The sequence below is a fragment of the Notolabrus celidotus genome, chromosome 5 (assembly GCF_009762535.1).
Source record: "Notolabrus celidotus isolate fNotCel1 chromosome 5, fNotCel1.pri, whole genome shotgun sequence".
Classification (NCBI taxonomy): domain Eukaryota; kingdom Metazoa; phylum Chordata; class Actinopteri; order Labriformes; family Labridae; genus Notolabrus; species Notolabrus celidotus.
Window position 1 is genome coordinate 10,532,544 of NC_048276.1, and position 22,631 is coordinate 10,555,174.

The 22,631-nt window shown below is 37.7% G+C and overlaps 2 protein-coding genes and 1 long non-coding RNA gene across 4 annotated transcripts in view; 2 read left to right on the forward strand and 1 right to left on the reverse strand.

The window, feature by feature from the left end:
* Window positions 1–16,649, reverse strand: part of LOC117812821 (multidrug and toxin extrusion protein 1-like) — a 39,633-nt gene extending 22,984 nt beyond the window's left edge. The window contains 1 exon segment of the mRNA XM_034683779.1: window positions 16,256–16,649. The gene's annotated coding sequence lies outside the window, so the exon portion shown is untranslated.
* LOC117812681 (transmembrane and immunoglobulin domain-containing protein 1-like) lies at window positions 4,226–8,359 on the forward strand. Its single transcript, XM_034683591.1, is given in 8 exon segments — window positions 4,226–4,274; window positions 4,354–4,437; window positions 4,586–4,815; window positions 4,817–4,871; window positions 7,797–7,962; window positions 7,964–8,073; window positions 8,156–8,259; window positions 8,348–8,359. Coding segments are annotated over 8 exon segments (774 nt in total). The 5' UTR covers window positions 4,226–4,261.
* Window positions 11,561–14,531, forward strand: LOC117812822. Of its 2 annotated transcripts, XR_004631275.1 has the most exons (6): window positions 11,561–11,871; window positions 13,171–13,285; window positions 13,391–13,472; window positions 13,568–13,717; window positions 14,010–14,174; window positions 14,412–14,531. It is a non-coding gene; the product is annotated as an uncharacterized LOC117812822 (long non-coding RNA). The 2 variants fall into 2 exon arrangements; XR_004631274.1 differs by having other exon boundaries at window positions 11,562–11,871; window positions 14,010–14,531.
* Window positions 16,650–22,631: the final 5,982 nt, after the last annotated feature.

Genomic DNA, 22,631 nt, shown 5'->3' on the forward strand with positions numbered 1-22,631 from the left:
TCCAGGAGCACAAGGACTGAGCACATGCCTTGATCTGCAGCCATTAAAAGGTCATTAGTGACTTTAAGTAGTGCTGTCTCCGTGCTGTGATGCTTGCGAAAGCCAGACTGGAATTTTTCAAAAGTCTTGTTATTTTCCAGCACAGAGAGGAGTTGTTTGGACACTAATCTTTCTAAAATCTTTGAAATAAAAGGTAACTTAGAAATGGGCCTGTAATTCTGGGGAAGGGAAGGATCCAGTCCAGGTTTTTTTAACAAAGGATGGACACAGGCATTTTTAAAATAATCAGGGACACAACCATTGGACAGGGAGCTATTAAAAATGGAAAGCAGCCAAGGCCCCACAGAATCCATTACTTTCAGTAAAAACCTAGGCATCACATCAAGAGGGCTGGAGGACACTCTCATATGTGATACCATTTCTAAAAGTTCAACCAAAGTAACTGGATAAAACTGATAAAAGGGATTAAAACCGTCGTATTTAGTAGGGACGTCAGAGTAATTAAAATCAGGAGTGATCGAGGCTCTGATAAAATCCACTTTCTCAGTAAAATATGATAAAAACTTCTCACAGTCAGTGTTACTAAAAACTGGGGCAGGAGGGGGTTCTGGATTTACAAGTTGATCGACCGTTTTAAATAAAAACCGAGGGTTGTGTTGATGAGTTAAAATCAATTCAGAGAAATACTGTGCTCTCGCATTCTTAACCAAGGTGTTGTATTGAGATAAAAGGTCTTTCATGATGTTGTAGTGTACTTGTAAGCCAGTTTTCTTCCATTTGCGCTCTGCCCTTCTGCAGTTCCTTTTATTGTTACGGATATTTTCATCAATCCAGGGCTGCTTCCTTTTGGCTGACTTAGACCTTACTTTAAAAGGTGCAATGGTATTTAAAAAGGATAGACACGTAGAGTTAAAAAGGTCAGTTAAGTCATTGGTAGGTGAATTTACGGGTGGGTGAGGGCATTGGCTTTCAAATACTTGGCAGAATTTTGCGGCACTATGTTCGTTGAAGATGCGAGAGCACAGTGAGTGGGGTGGAACAGTGTCTACAGCTGGTGAATCACAGTTAAAAACGATACATTTGTGGTCAGATATAGTCAAATCAAGTAATGATATGGAAGATATTGTCATGCCCAGGGTAAAAACAAGGTCGAGAGTATGACCACGATTATGTGTTTGTCCGTTCACGTGCTGTTCAAAGTTAAAAGACATAGTGATGTTTAAAAAAATCTGCTGCATAATGATTATTCGGGTCATCAACATGAATATTAAAATCCCCACATAAAACAACTCTGTCATAATTTAAAACAAGAGTGGATAAAAATTCTGGGAGTTCTGCTAAAAAGCTGCCAATAGGTTTTGGAGGACGGTAAATTAAAACAAAAACAACCGGATGGGGACCACACAGTTTAAAAGTGAGTGCTTCAAAGGAAGACAATTCATCAAGGGTGATTTGATGACATTTAAAACTTTTTCTAAAAACGCACACTATACCACCACCACGACCAGTGGCCCTGGGCTGGTTAAAACAACTATAGTGAGGCGGACACAGTTCGACGAGGTGGCTAAAATCATTGGTCTGCAACCAGGATTCAGTTAAAAACATAAAATCCAAGCTGTTAGAAGAAATAAAATCATTCAAAATAAAACTTTTGTTTGACAGGGATCTCACATTAAAAAGTGCCATTTTTAGTGAGCCTGTGTTGGGAGTTGGAGGTGATGGATTTTCGATGGTCTGTAATAAATTATACGGGTTTCTGCGTGATGTGACTGTGTTTCTGCTGGTAGTGGGTCTGTTCGTTATGATCATAGAAACAGTCAGGAGGCATGTTTCCATGTACATGTGTGTGTCTTTCCAGAATGCCACTACCAATATGGCGGCGACGACCAAGTACTAATCGGCTAGTCAATGCGTTTATGTAAATATGTCAATGGTTCTGTCCATGTCTTTGATTTCTATGAACAAAATGTGTTCTTGAATATGCTTCAGGACTCTGTCCATTTAATGGAACAAACCAACAACAGAGTTTAAAAAGGGTTTGTATTGTATTTATCATCAGATGGCCAAACATATGAGTTGAATGATTCTGTTCCTCTTTGACTGTTAGTGACATTAATTAAGCAACACTGACCAATTGAAAACTGTAGAGGTGATGATATGTTAATAACATATATCTAAATGTTACTTTTCTGCCCCCAAGTGGACAGAAAATGGTTATTGGGGCAGGTCATTGGGGTTGAAGTTCTACCTAAATAAATATTTCATTTTATTATTATCATCACTTTACATTTATGGCTAATCTAATGATGTAGTAGAATAGATGTCAAAAATGCACTTTTCTTAAATTGATAGACCTCATTTACAGTTCTATTGTTTACACAACTGTAAATGGAATAAACCTTAGAAATCAAAGTGATGACTGGTCCATTTCATTTCTTATCTTTTTTCCAAACTTTTAGGGTAGGAGAAGTATTCATGTCCTTTCTTTTATTAAGGACCCATCTATAATAATGATCTCTGTCAGTTGCAGACTGTTACATATTCTTAATGTTACTAATGAGTAGTCATAATTCCACATGAAATCAGCAGTTTGTAAGTCAAGTTACATTTGGTAAGGCCAATTCCAATTTAATCTAAAGAGTACCTCAAGTTGTACTGTTCATGAATAAATGTATTTAGTAACTTTCCACCTCTGACACTTCCAGTACATGTGCATGAATTAAATGGGAGAGACATTCTTGTGCTTTATCATCATTTTGCCTCTTAGCCAACTTGTATTTCTTGACCTTTCTGCCAATAAACACTATGGTCTTTGCTTATTTGCAACCAACAGGAAGAAAGGATCTAACATTGTCCTCATATATAACGGTAACATCCAGTAACGCCATTTATTTAGGAGGATTAAAATTGCATGAACACATTTCAGTCGTGTCTGACTTCAGGAGACAGGTGCACACAAACAAGTTAAGTTAAACCAAAACTGAATTCGAGTGGTTTATATAGCTTACTCTCTTTTATATTATTCATTGACTTTTATAGATTTTGTAACTACTTGTTGGTTTTCACAGTGAATTGATCCATCAGAAGATGTGTCATACTCTTGCATTAGCTGAATAATCAATTTTATCAATATCATCAATGTGTTATTGTTTTTCACAAAGACATATTTCACCAATAAAACTCAAGTCAAGAACTTGTAAAACGTGTGTTATAGTCCTTACATACACACCCAAGAGATTTTAGTACCTTTGCAATGACTATGGTCAATAAAAGATTCCTTGTCTGTGCGCAGGTATGCAACAATAAAAAAGAGAGGTGGGAGGATTGACAGGAAGAGTGAAGGGAAATTATGAGAAACCCATTTAGAAACAGTGAGGGAGTTATAAAGGGCCCTCATCTGCATGTGAAGTATATAAGAGCTGAGAAGATTTGAGCAATCCTCCACATCCTCATATTCACACATACAGGGAGCACTAAAGACAACACAGAAGAAGAGTTTACCAGTGACAGGTAAGTACCACCTTGTTGGGTTAACATGGAAAGGGGTAAAGAGTACACAACTGTATGTTGTTGTTTTTTTTATTCATAAATATCTTCTTTTGATTTCTTGTTTACGGGGTTAAAGTCAGAGAGCACAGGTACTTCTGTGTTAGTAGGCTGACTTCAAAAAAGAAACTAACATTGACAATATTCACTCCAAGTACACTGCAATCCAACATAAGTTTACAATTAACTTGAAGTTAAAACACAAACCAGAACAATCAGTAAAAGCACCAACAGGCTTAAGAATCATTTAGATTCATGTAAATGATCTCAGCTCCATTTGAAAGTCTACAATGTTTAAGAAAGACATCTGTTCTAAAGCTCACACATTAATCGTGCACATTTAAGAACAAATTTTACCTCGTGTACTTTGACTTAAACTTCTTGATCGTTATGTCATATGTTAAATAATCCATTATGTCTTTGTGTCTTTGATTACTTCAACTATTCAGTTGACTATTCATCTGATTTTGCTCCTAACGTGACTTTGATCTGCTAAAAAGAGAAGACAATTTGGGAATTAAATCTTAACTGAGAGTTAGAAAACAAATTATCAAAAATTGGTAGCCTAACAAAACTCAGGGGGGGAAAAGCAGATTATAGGGAAGGGATTTTTTTCTGCATGTTTCTACAATATGATTTAAAGTGCCTTTAAAAAATGTCACAAGTAAAAAAGAGACTACAGGCAATTAAAAATAGGATACATAAAAAGACAAATATGATTAATAAAGGTGAAAAATATCATTTTAATGCATTTAAAGCTAAATATTGGTATGATTGGGTTTTTAATTATTTTTCCTGGAACCTCAGGTACTTTTGAGGAAAGTAAAATGAAGCTGATGTTTGGACCTCCTCTTTTCCATTTGCTCCTGTGCTGTGCAACACAGACATTAGGTAAGCCTTTCTGGTTTAAATGTCAAACTTGTACTAATTAAAGTCTTTAAATATTTATTTTTTTGCCACCACTTTTGTGCAATCTAAGCTTTCACTGTTTCACTAAACCATCCCTTAAAATCAAACTTACTTCTCTTACTTTCTTAAGGTGTCCGTATTGAGTCTGCCCCAGCCTTCAACAGTGAGGGGGTTATACAGACAGAGCTGGAGAAGACTGTGACTCTGCTTTGTCAGCCTGAGGGTGGACATGAGACGGAAGAGGAGCTGATGTGGTTGAGGAACGATGCTGCAATCAGTCTTAAGGAAGGAAACACCAAGGGTAGCAGCAAAGTGTGCGTTACGCCCGTCCTCTCCGAAGACAATGGTGCTACTTTCACCTTTTCGCCTCAGGGAAAACGCCACAGTCAGCGCCTCAATCACCCTGGATGTCACATGTGAGTCTCTAATAAATTATGATAGCTGTTTCTACTCTATTATCTTCTTTAAAAAGTATGACTTTTAAACTTAACCCATTTTTAGCAACTCCTGATGATGGCATAATCTGTCCCCTACTTTTTTCCAAACTATGCATGTCAACTATTTAATTAGCTGCAATGAAATTTTGACACTCATTGTTCCCAGAGGATATATCAAAGACAAACCTGTCCCCTGTATCTTTCTTTCGTACCACTTCAAGATGGGGACTTGAGATTTTGGTTGGAATACTTTGACAGTTATTAAAAGCCAAACCTTTTGTCTGGACACTGATGTTCCACTGATGTGTTTATTAATTGTATTTAAAATGGTGAGCATTTTATACATTACAAACCAAAGATTAGCATGTTGGTTACTTGTTATATGGATGTAAAACATGGATGTAGTCTCAGGGATGTCAGGCATTGGTTTCTGAAAAGGCATTTTGAAGCTCCAGGATGGCGGCTGCCATATTTGAAATGCTGACTCAACCAAAACTTTTGGTCAACCTAGAGAAAGGCAAAGAGGTGGAGTTGAGGTGGGACTTTAGCATATAGCTACAATGCAACCACCTGTCTGTCAAGTCAGCCTCACCCCCAAATAATGCCTTATTATGCAAAACTTGTAACCTCAATATCTTTAAAATGAACGAGTTAAAAACAACCCAAAACTGTGTGTACAAACGGAGAAGTGAGATATTCAGAACAACAAGTGTTTTTGTACCAGGCTGTTTGTTTCTGCTGTAGACATTTTGAAGTAAGTGTTAATGGGGTCTCCTTGGCTTTTGGAGCCAGCCTCAATTGGACTTTTCTACAATACTACTTTTAATTTGGCAGACGCTTTTGTCCAAAGCGACGTACTACACAAGCAAGAATTTAGACTGGAGGGAAAAACCTTAGTGAGTCCAACAAAGTGCTTCAAGTTGATTGGCCACAGGTTCTGCCATTGTGCCAGAAGAAGTGCCAGGTTTTGGTTTTATTTTTTGTTTTTTGTTTTATGTTTTTTTTTTTTTTTTTTACAGATAATGTAGCCACAGCTAATCACAACAAATAATTCAAGTCAACAATATCTTTCAATATTCAGTGCTAAAGATTCAATAAGAGCTGGGTTTTAGACCTTCTGATTCATTCTGCTCCTGAGGACAAAGAGGAGAAGGGTCAGGTTAAGTGCCTACGTGTTCTCTGAACAGTTGAGTAGAAAATCTCTTAAAAGTAGAAAGGGACTCTGCTGACCATCCTCATTTGAGGAACTGCAGTATTTTTGACTCCATGAGCTCTATTTTTTGCCACTTGATGTTTCCATGATTTGCCTCCCATGCTTCCACATTACCATAACATAGTGTAAATCACTCACTTGGACACTGTTGTGGGTTAAATAGAAACATTTAGAGATGTGAGGATTGCAGCATGAACAAAGTCAAACTTATACCTTAAAGCTCAGCTTGTTAAACTCGACATTTACTACACAAACAAACTGAGATATGAAACACAACAAGTGGTGCATTTACTGTGTTTCCACCCCGGCAGGATAAACTACTCATCGGTGCAAAGTAAGGTGGCACGTGACACAAGACATTTCTGTCTCCTGATCGTTCATTTGGGCGTGTTGAACCAATTACTCGTCTCCCATTATCTTAGAAAAAACAGCTGCACCTGCACCTGGCACATTGCCATCAAAATGCTTTAGCAAGTTGGAAACTTGAACAATTTTCAGCTGTGGTGTAGTTTTCTTCCACAGCTTGACTTTGTGCATCAGTAAGCCATCACAAGCGCAGCAGCAATCCAGCAGAGCTCTCTGAAGAAGCGCAGGCGAGGGAGGAGAAAAATGGTGTGTTTTCTTCTAGCATCGGTACAACCATTCAACAAAGCTGAAAGCAGTGTAGGGATGTCAGGAGTTTCTTGTTTTGCAAAAGGTCATGCTACACATTATGCCTGTGCATCCTGAATGTATCCTTTAAAAGGATGGAAAATACTGAGATGTTGACTTTAGCTCAAGCTGGTAAGCGTTGAGAAGCTATTTCAAGATCAGCAATGCACCTGATCACACCTCAATTAAAACCAGCACGCCTACATTGACAGGTGGATGTAGGACCATTGGCTACCTCCAAAACATGGAGCTGTGTGCATGAACATGGCAACTGTGTTGATGAGAAATGTGCTGTGACAATTTGAGTGTGGTGTGAGCTGTGTGCACCAGGTGTAAGTTGGGACGGGAGAGTTGACAGAAACTCCAGCTGCTTTGTTAGTTTATCACTGATCTCATCTGCTATTTACAGGAGGCATTAGAAGACAGTGGAAGAAATTAATTTCTGTGCTAAATTTCATTGAAATACATATTGGGCCTGTACTTTATGAAGGAAATCTGCAATGTTCGATAGAATTGTTCAATATTTGAGGTCAAAATCATGTGCAATAAATAGAAATATAAGTTTAAAGGAGAACTTTGTCTCTAAGTTAAGGTTCCTTTGTCCTCGTGTTGTTTTTCTGGGATGTTTCTGGCATGTTTTTTCCATGCCTGTGTTTATAAGGTTCTCTCTCCTGAATTCAATAATTCCAGAAGTCAGGAGTGATGTTATTTCTCACCATCAGGTCTTTGTCAACCCAATTTCTCTTGATCTCCTCTCCTTCCTCAGCCACTGTATAATCTAAAGCCACAGTCAGACAAATGAATATCAAAGAATCCAAGTATACCTTAATGTGACTGTGGTTCAGGTATCGAGAGTTTCATTTGAATGGTCAAATGATAAATGTGGATCTTGGGCTGAAATGTATTTATTGTTCAGCCCTAATAACAATATTCCTTTGGACCTACAAGTCTGGACCAAAACGCCAACAATAGAGGCAAACTATCAAGACTAAAACCCCTGGAGTTTATCTAAGTGTTTCCTCTGTGATGTTCCTCTTCAGTCCCCCCTCGGCTCTCTGGTTCAGAAGAGGTCACAGTGGAGGAGGAGGAAGTTCTGGTCCTGCTCTGTGATATCCATGCCAATCCACAGGTCTCATCTGTGTCCTGGATGCTGAATGGAAGTACAGTTGATCTACTTGAAGGCGGCTTCACAATAACCAATGATGGAGCTGTCCACTGGCAGAGTGGATCGAAGCTTACATCAAGGCACCTATCAGTGCACAGCAAACTCTGCCATGTATGGCGAATAAACAAAAGTCTTCTCTGTCACAGCAACAGGTCAGTTAACGCATTTAATGCAGCTCCCTGATTGTTGCAGTAAGTGACTTAAGTAACGTCTCTTCTTTGTCCTCATGTGTAGAAAGAACCATTAAGTTCCCAATGATGCCCATCATAGCAGGAGTGGTGGTGGTGTTCCTCACTGCACTTCTTGCTGTTGCTTCACGATGGAGAAAAATTGCACAGGTAACACTGAAGCATTCATACCGTACATTCAGCCTGAAAATATAAATGAGACTGACGTTTTGATGATACATTTTTTCATTCTTGACAGTGCTGCAAGTAGGCCCTGTCCTAAACAACTGGTCATCCACGCTTCTTCAAGTGAAAGGAGACATGAAGACTTCACCTCTCTGTTAATGTGCACAATCCTGTATTTTTTATTTAATTCTATTTAACACTGACTTTAAATGTTTTCCCATTTTGGGAAATGAGAGTTTGTTGACCACTACCAGTCTAATATCCGTCCGTAAATTAAGCAAGTTAGCTAAGTTAAGATAAACACAAAGACAGTGAAGGGAAATGCTAGACTGGCTTTGTCCTGAAATAGCCCCTATGAATTTATTTTTCCTGGTGTTGGTACAGACTGAACAGACATACAGTGCAATGTATAATGAGCTTTACTGGAAGGTGGATTTAGTTACACTAACTGTTTACTTGTTGTTTCCTGAACTTGCTTACTAGCTAGCTTCAAATTAAAGGTGTAAGCATTCCCGTCTCTCCATCTGACTCTCGATACATGAGCAAATTTGCATAAGCCGGAAGATATGTGAAGTTTTCCTCTTGGCCTTGAGGAGTGTTTAGCACCCTGACCCTGAAAACTGCATTTTAAATCCTCCACTCCCATTTTTTTTCATTAGTGTCTTTGCAATAAAAGTATTTATGTTTCCTCACTTTGAACGTCCGTGGTTGTCACATTCACTCTGAACTTTAACTCCTGACTCAACAATAAAACCCAGGCCTGTTAAAATCATGTTATACATTTACTCTTATTGAGACAAAAGGCAGACTGTGTACTCATAAGGTTTGAGGTCTTATCTTTGTGTTCTTACCAATAAAGTAACATTTAACGGGATCACATAAAACAGTGTGATACTAAAGGTGGATGGTATCTCGAAACATAGAGATGAGCAAGTGTAAGATGAGCTCAGCAATATGTTTATTGCAAATATTTACAGTATGAGGACAGGGAAGGCTTATATTTTGAAACTGCATTGTTATACCACTGTCTTAAATCTGTTAAAAAGTTGTCTATTCCTGATTTTTGCACACAATCCTACTTAACTAGAAAACAGGAAGAAAAACAACAAACTAATAAAAATGTTAAGGTCAGACTGAAAACTCTCAGTGGTAACTTTCAGCTGCAAAATAAGTTTCCGTAGAATACTCATTCACCTCTTTAATCAGGTGTTGAGTATAGACTAAAATGATAAACATTGCATTGTGCATGTTTCACAAGAGTTCTGCTTTGCTTGTTCTAAGGGTTAAAAAGGTGGTGTATCCTACATTCAGACAAAAGAAGACAAGTTGTTTTGATAAATTCCAAACCACTCAATTTCTGGTAAATAAATAAAATGCTTTACTTATATAACATATTTATTGTTTTATTTTTTAGTTGGGAACATTTTTTTTCATATCACTGCTGTCAGGCAGAAACCTCGTATCTCCATATTTCATTATTTATTTTTTTCAAAAATGTATGTCTTTGGTCACCCTTAGTGCCTGTCAGTGTGCAGCGTTATCAAAAGCCTGTCATAATCTGTTTTACAAAACAATACACATTTAAGAATAAGAAACTGCAGATTAAAGGCGGAAACATAGCCTAGTTGATGTTTTTTTATATGCTCACAGACTTTATGTGGACATGAGAAGGAGCTCGAGGCTTTCCATATGCATGTGCACCATCTGCTGGTCACTCTAATTTAAAACCCTACTCCTGTTGAGAAAGTGTGAGGAAGGTCAGCTTGTACAGTGATGGCTAACCCCTTTCATCAAGAAACGAGAGTCATTGTAAGGTTTTAAAGTCAGCAGGATTACTCAGCTGGTCAGGTAACTTGTAAAATGTCAAGCAAGAGTTTCCTGAGTTGACAACAAACAGCCTAGTTCAATAAAATATTTGTGGTATTGCATGACTTGTATGATAAACTGTGAAACATATCTGGAGAGCAAACTGTCATACAACAACAACATCAACTGGTCCCTAGACTTATATAGCTGCATGAACATCTTTGCCTTGCAGAGTAAATTAAAAAAAAACACTACAGACCTAAAAATGAATACACTTTAGTGCATCATTTATTGGATTGTAACAAAAGCAAATAAACACATACATGAGTTCACTGGTCTTGATCCTGATTATATTGAAATGAAGTTAGTCGTAGAAAAAACTGTCTCCCACTGCCATTTCAAACAATCAGTCAAGGTTAGAGAAACTTTATGTATTTTGATTCGGGTATTGATTCGAAGTATCAAAAAAAAATTCCCTTTTCTTTTTCAAAAGCATTAGTTGTAAATCTTTACAGCTCAATTTAACATCTGGTTATGACATTTTAAGGGGGAATGGAAATACAGGAGATTATGGAAGGTTTTGGAAAATAAAATATTTGGGGTAAAGAACAAACGGTACATCACAACAGAGATGAAGAATTCAACAAACAATATGCTTCTTGCCCTTTTGTTAGTCCCATTATAATAATCTTTATTAATTTAGCACTTTTCAAAACAGGGTTACACAGTTCAAGGAAAGAAACTAAAAGACAATAAAAGAGAATGTAAGGAAGACCTTGAAAAAAAAAAAAATTAAAAACAATAACCTGCAGTCAGGTGACAGAAAAAAAAATGACAGAAAGGAAGATAAAAACAACAAAATCTAAAAGATTAAAATAATTTAAAGATCAGAAATATAAAACTCGACCACAAAGTAGTTTTTTATTGAACATGGTAAACAATACAATGACACACTACAGACATGTGCTTCAGACAAATCAAATACTTCAAGAGACAAGGAAAAGGAAACAAAGAAAAAACAAAAAGCGGGACATATAACTCTTGTTAATATATAAATTAAAATATATGCAATATTTCAGATGCTAAGAGGGAAATCCTCTCCAAGAAACTCATTAAAAATGTCTATTGTTTTATTCCTTTTTTTGTTATCAATCAATTCAATGGATTCAAGGTATAGTTTTAGTTCTTGTAAATAAACAGGGGAATAGGGGGTGCATTTTTTCAGTTTACATTTGTGAATATGAAATTCACCATAACTCATCATTAAAGGGGCTATGAGGACTTTTTAAGTGATCTTGAAATAATCTCACCTTTATATATGTTCCTGCTCTTAATCCACGTTATAAAATGAGATTATCAGCTCTAAAAAAGGTCATTTCTAAATGCTATTTCAAAAATCCCTGTCCGACCCATAGGGTCCGACCCGACCATTTCCCGCGCAAAACAATGGAACGATATAGGCAGTACCCGCGTGTCCCCTTGTTTACACTACGCAGACCGGCTGAGTTTAGCAGAGAGAAGCAGAGAGACGTGAGCAGAGTGAGAGAGAAGCAACAAGTGACCGCTGGTCTTTTACTTGAAGAAATCAATTTATTTGAATTATTTTGAAGTTATGCTGGAAACTGGAGCTGGACTGGTAAACAGAAAGTACAGAAGAGCAAAAGAAAGCAAACAGGAGAGTGACAGAGCCCAGTCGGAAGCACTTCAGGATAGCTTCTCAGAGATGGAGAGAAGTAAAGGAGTTAAAATGACTGAAAACAGATGCTGGGTGGATCCTCTTCCTCGAAACAGGTATGTAATGCTTCATTTCTGTTGTTAATCACAATGTAATATTTTATTGCACTATAATAATCGTCTGTATGTAGGTCAAATCGCGTTAGCCACACGGCTAGCTCGTTAGCATTAGCTGCATGTATTGAGCAAAGCTAGCACCTATAAGCTGTCTGTGATGCAGATATAACACAGTAGTCTGTCATAATGTGAACTATAGCCATACAGTCTATGATTACAGCCCACATGCTGCAGGTATAACACAGTAGTCTGTGATAAAGTGCATTAAAGCCCACATGCTGCAGGTATAACACAGTAGTCTGTGATAAAGTGCATTAAAGCCCATATGCTGCAGGTGTAACACAGTAGTCTGTGATAATGTGCATTAAAGCCCACATGCTGCAGCATTACAGCCCACATGCTGCAGGTGTAACACAGTAGTCTGTGATAATGTGCATTAAAGCCCACATGCTGCAGCATTACAGCCCACATGCTGCAGGTGTAACACAGTAGTCTGTGATAAAGTGCATTAAAGCCCACATGCTGCAGCATTACAGCCCACATGCTGCAGGTGTAACACAGTAGTCTGTGATAATGTGCATTAAAGCCCACATGCTGCAGCATTACAGCCCACATGCTGCAGGTGTAACACAGTAGTCTGTGATAATGTGCATTACAGCCCACATGCTGCAGGTATAACACAGTAGTCTGTGATAAAGTGCATTAAAGCCCACATGCTGCAGGAATAACACAGTAGTCTGTGATAAAGTGCATTAAAGCCCACATGCTGCAGGTATAACACAGTAGTCTGTGATAAAGTGCATTAAAGCCCACATGCTGCAGGTATAACATAGTAGTCTGTGATAAAGTGCATTAAAGCCCATATGCTGCAGCATTGCAGCCCACATGCTGCAGGTGTAACACAGTAGTCTGTGATAATGTGCATTAAACCCCACATGCTGCAGGTATAACACAGTAGTCTGTGTGCTCTACGTGGTGATGGTTGAGTTATTAGATGCATACTGTGTTCTCAAAGTTGCATGTAGCTACACAGTGATAAAACACAAGGATCCCCTAATGTTAGCTCTGAAAGTCAGAGGGTTAGAAGTCATGTTGACCACCCTCCAGCTTTTTGTCTGCTAGTTATCTTCACTCATTACTCTGCCTCAGTGTGAACAAGACCCTGAAATGCTATTATACATAACCACAGGCTAACTAAACATTATCACTTAGATGTCAGTAAGTATGATTCAGTATTCTGTATTCTCCCAGGATTTTATTGAACAATACATTATGTGTTTCACTGTGATGTCTCCTCAGATAATGTGGCATCGTGTCCTCCTCCATGTCAGAGACCAGCACCGCTGCTCTTTTGGAAGCTGTGACCACGGGCCACTTGATGAGAGCAGCAGAGATAAGCCATGGATGGTGTGAGGTGAGTTGTCAGACTATATGATCATGTTTTAGATCTCTACACTGAAGTCTCAAATACTGAGCTGATGAGTTAATCCTACAATGTTCTTCATTATGTTTTACACAGGCTCTCCATCACATCAGGCTTGTGCATCCATCATCCCTGATAAACGCTGACTGAAGGATGTGGAGAAGTTTACCAACTTTCAGTAAGACAAACGCATTTCAAGACAAAATTATGAATTGATGAATCTTACTAAAATAGATGAGGGCAATGACTGATGAACTGTCTGTCCCTATACAGCACAGCACAACACCTGACCTGGAATCCTTTCAGAACCACATCCTCTTGTATGCTGCAAAATGCTTTTCATTCAGCTCACCAGTGTATGAGGCGCACACTCCTCTGGCACCGCACCCACAGGCCTGCAGCCCTGACTCTGATGGTAACAATGTGAGTGATGGCATTAATACTAAAAGTTTCTTATTAGACATTTCTCTGCCTTCAGTACAAAATGCATTCATAAACACACAACATTACTAAAATATTTGCTATTTACCTGTGTGGAATTTTAAAAACATGGGAGGAAAAAATAATTCACTAACGTTGAATTATAAATTCTGTATTGTGTCGGGAACAAAAGCTACTACAATAAGACGACCAAAACATGGAGCATCTACTGTGAAGAAGCCTTAAGACTGCACAACTGTAGTCTCCCATGTAACTTTACATCCCTCATTTTCAGAAAGGAATACTTAGAAGACGATTGCAATCTGGGAAGAGACTTCCCAAAACAAGAACACTAAGACCTGATGATCAAAGAAGACTTGGACATCTTCCTGGGATTCCTCCACCACCTACAACAGAACTAGCACAAGCATGCATCCAACGCAGAGAAGATTGTGCACATGTAGGCATATTTTTCTTGCATCACTTACATGACAAACAAGATTAAATATTATATATCTGATATCTGCAGCATAGTCTGAATATTGATAAAGCAGCTTGGCTGATCATAAAAGAATCGCTGTTGTTCATCACACACAGCACAGTTTTACTTTTAGAGTAAAATGTGACACGTAGTCACTCTAAGCTTCCTTTTGTTCCTCTGCTAACCATCACTATATCTTCTCTTTCACTCTTACAGAACCTGCCTGTATGAAAAGTGTAAAGTTGTATCATCATACACCGTGTAACAGATATGTAAATAATGTGAAGAACTGTAAATATTGTATATTGAAAATAAAACACAAGACTGTTTAAAGAAAACAAACTTTATTTGCATTCACTTGGCTCAAAGTAAAATATTAAATATGTCAAAAGTAATTTACATTGTCAATATGACTATAGAGTACTTGGTATTATAGAAGCAAGTCAGTGTGTTTTATTGAGGTGTAAGAAGTAGATATGACCTGCTTGTTTAACCTTTCTTGCTTTTATACAATTGATATTAGTCTGCAGAGTATAAACCCAGTGCAGTGGCCCTGAGTGTCTGGATATGTGTCTCTAATTCTTCATACAGTGCAGCTATGGATCCCCACTCTGTTGCCCTCAGATAAAATCCATGCTGCCACAACACATGCTGCCTGCATGCTGTTTATCTGTATTGTCTTTGTTCCACGCCTGGCTCCGGGTCTTCATCAGCAGCAAAGTGTCGTTCCATGCAGCACAGGCCTGAAGCAGAACCTCTCCCCCTTCCTCTGACACTGACACCTCTCCCCTTCCTCTGTCCACTGCTGAAAGCTCAGGTTCAGTCCAGCTGGAGGAGGAGTGTGTTGTCCCCTCTGTTTCAGTGCTGAGGTCCTGCTTTGAGATGGTGTGTGAAATAAATGCAGATACATGTTAGCTAATTCAAATTTTTAAAATGAAAGTAAATGGTATTTAAAAATAATGCTAATGGCTGTAAAATTGAACATCTGCATATAATACAAATAGCTCTGTACATAAAGGAGGTCTATGGAGATACTCTCACAGAAACAATGGTTATTATTTCAAACTTACTTTAGTTATTTACTTTGGCTCTGCTATGTAAATATACAATCATATGAACGAAATACTTTGAATATATTACTGTGATGATAAGGTTACGACATAGATAATAACATATACATACGAATAAGGTATTACAATGCTATGCTATGAGCTATGAGCTATGAGCTAAAGCTTCTTCTGTCAAGCATCGTTACAGACAGCAGCTAAACCAGGGTTGAGCAAGGTCAGAGTAAGATGACTGTGGACGGGATATAATGTTTATACCGGTGTGTGAATGATTTACTGCTCTAAGAGAACTTAAGAATTAAAACATGTATATTTACATTATTCAGACTCGTCTCAGGGCACCGGGCTGTGAGGAGCTACACAGATAGTCTGCTCACACTTTATAAACTAAACTACGGAGTTTACAAAGTTTGCTTGTTGTCACTTTTCAGACAGTAACGCTACGTAAGGTAAATACAGATTAATACTTTACCTCGTCGCTTTGAATCCTGCAGGAAGTTGTCTTGCACGAAGAAAAGTAGAGTTAAAAAGACGATCCGTTCTCCATATTTTGCTCCCAAAACAAATGCACGCCTTGGTAAGAGGCACGTCTTTGCGACAGTGGGCGAGGGTGCTCATGGGAAATTGAGTCTTTATCCCGGAAAACACTACCGATTCAGTCCAAAGGTGTCACTGCAAACAACGACCGACGGAAAGTCCTCATAGCCCCTTTAATGAAGGTTATGGGGCATTCTATCAAGTTTAGAAAACAACACTTACATTTCATCACTTTTTAAGTTGGTGTTGGGAAGTCATAAAGGGCGTTACATGTTAACACTTTCTGTAATGACACAGTAACCATTCATCTTTAAAAGTCTTTTTGGATAGCTAATTAATTTCTGTCTCGATCTGTTTTGGCTCCATATTTGGTCTCAGCCGGACTGCTTTTTGGCGGTGAGCAGGTAAAGTGGGTCGTTGTGGCTCAACCGTGAGAGTGAATCAAAATGTACTCACCAGGCAGCTGAACAAGCGATCATATCACACAGCCGCCATTTTTCTCTGACACCAGGCTCAGGACAGGAAACTGGAAATGGTGTTTCAATGTCGATAGTTGTAACGCCACTGGTGTAAGTGGAGAGAGCTAGCAGTCTTAGCTGTTAAAAGTTGATCCAAGCTAGCTAGGTAGCATCAGAAAGCTTCAAGATGACAAAGGGGGAATCTCCACACGGCAGTTTATCATACAGAAATGAACAGTCGACCTTATGATGCCAGGTCTCCATTTATGCATACACAACAAATAGAAGATAGACAGCTTACACCAACTACATGAGAGTCCTCTCTCGGTCAGAACGTAAAAACTGTGGTCTCAGAAAGTAGCAATTTGTCTGAATTATGAGACCAAAACAGAAAGGTGGCAACACCTTGTGGTGCTACCTGGTATTGCAGCAGTATTACAACAACTAGGTTCTGATTGAAGCTTTGATTTTGGTGCTTCCACTAGGCAGCAGTGTGAATTTGCATATTAGCTAAATATTAGGATCGCAGAGCAACATTCAAAATTTAGATTTAACATTTACATTTAACATTTAACATTTAGATTTAACAATCAACATTTAGATTTTAAGATTTAACAATCAACATTTAGATTTAACATTTAGATTTAGGTTTAACATTTAGATTTAACAATCAAGATTTAGATTTAACAATCAACATTTAGTTTTAACAATTAACATTTAGATTTAACAATCAACATTTAGATTTAACAATCAACATTTAGTTTTAACATTTAACATTTAGATTTAACAATCAACATTTAGACTTAAAATTTAACATTTAGATTTAACAATCAACATTTAGATTTAAAAATCAACATTTAGATTTAACATTTAGATTTAACAATCAACATTTAGATTTTAAGATTTAACAATCAACATTTAGATTTAACATTTAGATTTAGGTTTAACATTTAGATTTAACAATCAACATTTAGATTTAACAATCAACATTTAAATTTAACATTTAGATTTAGGTTTAACATTTAGATTTAACAATCAACATTTAGTTTTAACATTTAACATTTAGATTTAACAATCAACATTTAGATTTAACAATCAACATTTAGTTTTAACATTTAACATTTAGATTTAACAATCAACATTTAGATTTAACAATCAACATTTAGTTTTAACATTTAACACTTAGATTTAACAATCAACATTTACATTTAACATTTAGATTTAACATTTAGCATTTAGATTTAACGATCAACATTTAGATTTAACAATCAACATTTAGACTTAACATTTAACATTTAGATTTAACATTTAGATTTAACAATCAACATTTAGATTTAAAAATCAACATTTAGATTTAACATTTAGATTTAACAATCAAGATTTAGATTTAACAATCAACATTTATATTTAACATTTAACATTTATATTTAACATTTCACATTTAGATTTAACAGTGTTTTTAACTTAAATATATTTGTCAAGCCTAGAATTAAGTGAAAAAGATTTCAAAAATTGCTCTAAATGTGATTTTAAAAAGTGACTTGTAAAGTTTGCACCATGTTTTTTTTATGACGTTTTGAGCTAACTGTGAGGAAATGTTATTTTCAGTGTGCACAACTTTACAAACGGAACCCCATAGCAAGCTACCATTTCACAAAGAAGGGTTACTTTATACAACAAGGTACATTTCTAGCTAGCCAGAGAGTACCTATACCCAGCTAGCTAGTTATACCTTCTACCTAGCTAACCAAGCTAGCTGGTCTGGCAGTAAGCAGTTACATTCTGATGTTAGCTGCTCTGCAATGGTTGCTGAAAAGTTGATGTCCTTTTACTTTAAAGCATGATCAAAACTAGAATTGTTGCTGTCACAGCATTCACCTCCAGTCAGGGTGATGCCTTTTTTTTTTTTACATTTACAGTGTGTTTAATTTGAGGCATTTGTATTTGAACCTGTATTTATTGGAATTTTAGTTGATCAGTATTGATTTTTCATCCTGCAGAGAAAAAAAACCAACCTTCATTTTGCAGTATTTTAAGTTCTGAGGACAAGTTTTCAGCTCGAGGGTGGGACGAGGGTGGAGAGGTATGATTTGTAGCAAAGCCCTAGTATACTGTAAATACCGGCTCTCACTGGCAGAGAGCAAGGTTATTGATTATTTTCCAGGTAATTGGTTATTGATTCAATCCCCTCCCTCTTTGAGTGTTTGAGGGAGAATTGCCGTGTATGAAAATCATTCCGTTTGGGATTGAGTTCTGTTTTCTGCTGAATCTCATTTCAGCATGGGAGAGTTATACACAAAAGCTGAAAACAGGGGAGTAAATGGACATACCAAAACAGACGAGTCCCCTCCTGCTGCTCACAGTGTTGACTCATGCTGCAGATCCTCGCTGAGAAGGATGAAGCTCTGGGTACCTGCTGACTACAAGAATGAAGCTGTTCGATTTTTAAAACTAGCAGGACCAGTGGTAAGATTATGTGAAGATGTTACAGGAGTCTAATCTGGATCCACACATGGTGATTGACTGTGACTCATATTAGGGAGCTTAGGTTTTAGCACAGAGGACAGAAACAGGATCAATATGCAGGTCAGAGAGGTAGGACCAATAATTGACTTGACCTCAGACTGGAGGAAAGGATTGTGAAGCAAACTCAATTGTTATGAATGCCAAGGATCTTTTTTGTGAGCTTTTAGTGTCTTTGTGCATCTTTTGCATCTTGCTAGTTATGCTTAGGTGCAACAATCTTTATACCTGCTGCAGCGAATGTACAGTGGCATCATAGACGGTAACAGAAAAGATCGACAAAGTTGACCATACATCACCCTTTGTAAACTGATGGCTGCTTTTAATAATCAAGTTCAGCATTTTTTTCCCCACCATTTTGTTGTTTTGGAGCCAAAAGTGAAAAGAGTGATGGTCAACAGTTTGTTAACCGGCTTGTTTGTTAGTTAATTAACTAAGATAACCCTGATTTAATAAGCCCTCAAACTGATACCTGGTAATTAGTGCTTAAATGTTTGAAATACTAAAACTCACTCACAGTAAAGAGCTGTTACAGACTTCTGTGATGGTAATTAGTACACTTGACTGCACAGGGAGCCGTTTCATTTGTTCAATAACAGAAATGAGACATGAACCTTAGAGTAGCTGAGATGACGCCTAGCAAACAACTTGCATCAATAGCGTCATGCACCAACAACTTAAACTGTTACAGCCTTAAATCAGGGGCAGAGCCAGTGGGTTCAATCTGATTGGCCACCCTGAAATCATAAACAATAATTGGCTATTTTCCTTATCAGAGGCAGCACTGTTAGTGAAATCAACTAATTGGGTTGTGTTTAAACAGGCAGCTAGCAGCTAGCAGCTTCTTTGCATTTCAATGTGGCATTTCTTTTGTTGGCACTTTAAACAGTGACTTTGGACAAACATCTTCCTAAAACAAATATTTGAGGAGATTTAAATGTTGCCCTCCTGTTGAGTTACTTTTTAAGGTTAAAAAGTGTTAAAGTACATGAGATTAATAGCGATACCGGAGGGTTAAAGTCCTGGCATGGACCAAGTTTGGCAATTGGACCAGGTGCCCTTGAGCAAGGCACTGCACCCCCAATTGCTCGGGGGTCGCTGGTTGACGGCAGCCTCCTCACTCTGACATCTCTCCGTAAGTGTATGTCCATAGCATGTTTATGCATGAGTGTAGGTATAAAAACTATGAGTGTAGCATGATCAAAAAACCCCAGAGTGGAAGGTTTTCTTTCTGGTGTAAACCAACAATTTTTCTGGTAAATTCTACAGAGATATCACATTTCATATAACCACGGAGACTCCACTTTGCCCAGTGCACCCACCTACCACTACTACCAACACCAGGCCCGGCTTTCGTCACATTGACGTTTGAAGCTAAACTTGCATGTTAATTTTTTGTTACCCAACATGTAAATCAGGCTTGATTCATACATGGTTACATCGTCATGAGCTTCAAGTCTTGCTCATCAGTGCAGACACATCCTCTGGCTCCTCACAGTGACTGTAATCTTTACCCGCTCACCTCCAGAGACTGCAATCAGTAACATGCTGAGGCATCATTAACAAGTGGCTGTGTAAGATCTGCTGTCACTAACGTTAGACTGGAATTCATGATGCTCTCGCTTAAAGGGACAGTGTGTAGTATTTAGCAGCATTTATTAGAATAGACTTTTAATAGTCATAAGTATGTTTGAGTTAGTTTATTATCACCTGAATATAGAAATAATTGTGTTTTTGTTAACCTTGTTATTATATGTCTATATACAGATGGAGCTGGTCCCAAAGGAGGCCGCCACCTTGCACTTCCATGTGTATACAGGAGCATAGAACAGAGAAATAGTAATGGCCCTTTGAATTTTTGTATCAAGTGAGCAAAGAAGAAGGGAGTGGTTGTTGTTGTGAGCATACCTGCCAACATTCGACTGTGAAAAATAGGGAGATTTTCTGGAGTATCGTAAAATCAGCCTATACCCAGCAACCCCGTCCATATATAACCCTACACTGCAGATTAATACATTTAATAAACGGATATGTAAGTCAAGTACTTTAAATGTCTCTTAATTTCAAGGTTTGCAGTAAAATATAGCAATGAAAACATACAAAATTGAAAAAATTCCATGTCTTACAAATATGACAAAATTCATAAACATGTTGAACTGTGAGAGTAGAGTGAGCCACTGTAGTGAGGAGTAACACACATGTTCCAGGTAGAGTGGTTTGCGTTTACACCATATTTTGATGTTATAACATTATAATATTATTTCAATGCAGGAGTCTCTGTGGCATGAATCTACATCTCTATGTGCTTTTTAAAGTCATTTATCTGGGTCCTTAAAATCATATTTATTATCTACAGCTAAATGTTATCTGACCTACAGTAACCTCTGCATCCTCAGCCTCTGCTGCTTTCTGCTCTTTATTTAAAGAAGGAAGAGATTTCCTCTGCATCTCCACCTGAGGTTATCATAGAGTTTAGTGATTTAATAACTTCACCTGTGATATTGTGATAGTTACTCACTCTGTCATCAGAGTCACATAGCTCTAAGCTCTCCTTATGAGCTTTAAAGAGGATGCTGCGTTATTGCACGTCACAACTTAAGTTAGCTAGCAAGAACAGGGCTAAACCACTTTAATGAAGGATGGATAAAATCTTTAAACAGTGCAGAAGTTTGTTGAACTCATAACAATCTGTCTATTTGCTCGTAACGCATCAGATGGAATGAGCATGCAAGCGCCCCATGGAAGTTGAGGGACACTAATTTGATTGACATCAACGTGAAATAGGGAGATTATCGGGAGAAATAACAACTCGGGAGTACAGCGGGAGAATAAGTTAAAAAGCGGCCTAAATCTGGAGTGTTGGCAGGTCTGGTTGTGAGCGAACCACAAGTGCCATGTAATTTTAAAGAGCTTTGAGTGGTCAGAAGACCAGATTGAGCTCTATATAAATACAGTCCATTTATTATTGACTTTAAAATGCTGTTGCATAGACAACGAGTCCGACATTACTGGTGGTATAGTTTTGGAATCTTCACAGGGGCGGAGCCAGGGGTTGGCCATGGCTACCCCTGAAATCTGAAACCATGATTGATTATTTGCCTTGTCAGAGGAGGCACTTATATTGAAATCTTCTATTTGGGATGTGTTACAGGGTGTTAGCAGCTTCTTTGCATTTCAGTGTTGAGGTGGCTTTGGACAAACATCATTACCAAATCATATATTGTCTTCTTTTACTCCAACATTGATACGTTTCATCATGATACAATTAGTCTTCTCTTTTGATAAAGTAAGGTCATCATATGGCAGTACATATAACAATAGTCACAGATACACAGTATAAAAATAACTAGCTTTTTTTCACAAATCAGCTCCGTACTAAAAAAATGAAACTACAGAGTGACAATGATACAGGGAGACAATACAGTTATAGATCACTGGCTCATAGTTATACTGTAGAGGACATATTTACATGTATACATGCAAATTCTACATTACATATTTACAATCAATTTACAATTAAGACCTGAACATAATGATTTAGGGTAAATAAAAAGAAAATACATAAAACAGTGCAGTATGTAAATAAAGACGAGAAAATTAGTTAAAAAAGTCAAACTATCCATGTAAAAACGGTAATTTAGAAGGGACATCTCCCGTTTCCCACCACCAGCTGCGTAAGTGAATGCAGCATCACACAACGTATCCCCAGAGTACTGCAGGCAGGGAGACATGCCTGGACATGTTTAGTTGCAGCATTAACATTAAAGCTGTCGGTGACGGACTTATTATACCGTGTGTGCGTCCATGATACACGTAAGTCAGTAATTATTGGAGTTTCGTGTTTTTCATTG